The sequence below is a fragment of the Lupinus angustifolius genome, unplaced genomic scaffold, assembly GCF_001865875.1.
Source record: "Lupinus angustifolius cultivar Tanjil unplaced genomic scaffold, LupAngTanjil_v1.0 Scaffold_1366, whole genome shotgun sequence".
Lineage (NCBI taxonomy): Eukaryota > Viridiplantae > Streptophyta > Magnoliopsida > Fabales > Fabaceae > Lupinus > Lupinus angustifolius.
Window position 1 is genome coordinate 468 of NW_017728689.1, and position 814 is coordinate 1,281.

The 814-nt window shown below is 38.7% G+C and overlaps 1 protein-coding gene across 1 annotated transcript; it reads right to left on the bottom strand.

Annotated features, from left to right (window-relative positions):
• Positions 1-6: 6 nt before the first annotated feature.
• Positions 7-797, bottom strand: LOC109341991 (sulfhydryl oxidase 1-like). The gene is made up of 2 exons (XM_019579945.1): positions 571-797; positions 7-491 (listed from the first exon to the last, which is right to left on the bottom strand). The coding sequence occupies exons 1-2, from the start codon at positions 579-581 to the stop codon at positions 17-19; spliced, it is 486 nt and encodes a 161-aa protein (XP_019435490.1). The 5' UTR covers positions 582-797; the 3' UTR covers positions 7-16.
• Between the last annotated feature and the right edge of the window lie 17 nt (positions 798-814).

Below are 814 nucleotides of genomic sequence, written 5' to 3' on the forward strand. Positions count from 1 at the left end.
ATTACCCTCCTAATTATCATATGTTATTTAAAGAGTGTAGGTGGTGGAAATACTTTCGACTCTTTTGATGTGAACGCCAGTAGCAAGCGAGTGCTCCGAAAGCACAACTAGCAACAGCAATTGCCAATGCAGCTCCCAAAGGCACCACAATTGCATTACTTGCTTCAAATACTAAATCTTCAATAGCTCCATCAGTTCCGTTATTTCCAACAATCTTGTCCTTGTTGTACAGAGAAGTGATGGTTTTTCCATAATAAGTAACCAAAAACTTATAGACCTCATCCTGGTTCCATTCAATTTTGTTGTTCCTGTGGTCATGGCCTAGATAACAGGAAGGGCAAAGCTGCTTTGGAGGCCAAATTGTCTTCGGGAAATTGGGATCGCCAGTACCTAAAGATGATTCTTCTTTACTCAACCTTTCGTTCACCTTATTATGTGTACTCCACAACCAGAGAGCATAGTCATGAGCTTTGTTGAAAGTACTAGAAACACTGAAAATTAAATTCAATATTAGAAGGGGGAATAAGAAGCTTGAATGATCCTGACATTACCAATTCTTAGTTCACTTACCTTGAACACATCTTGTAAAAATGCTGTCGGCATTCCTCACAGATGAAGAAGTTTCGAACAAAATCACATGTTGCATTAAATGCAAACTGACTCTCTCCATCTTCAATCCTCACAGATAGTGAATGCAGAAGAACCCATAAACCACAGCTGGAAAAGTGGAGAGAGAGAGAGAAAGATAAGGGTATAATGTTAAGATTGTATAGTGGTAGTTTGTACTCAATGCAGAATCAAAGCTTTACTTAGA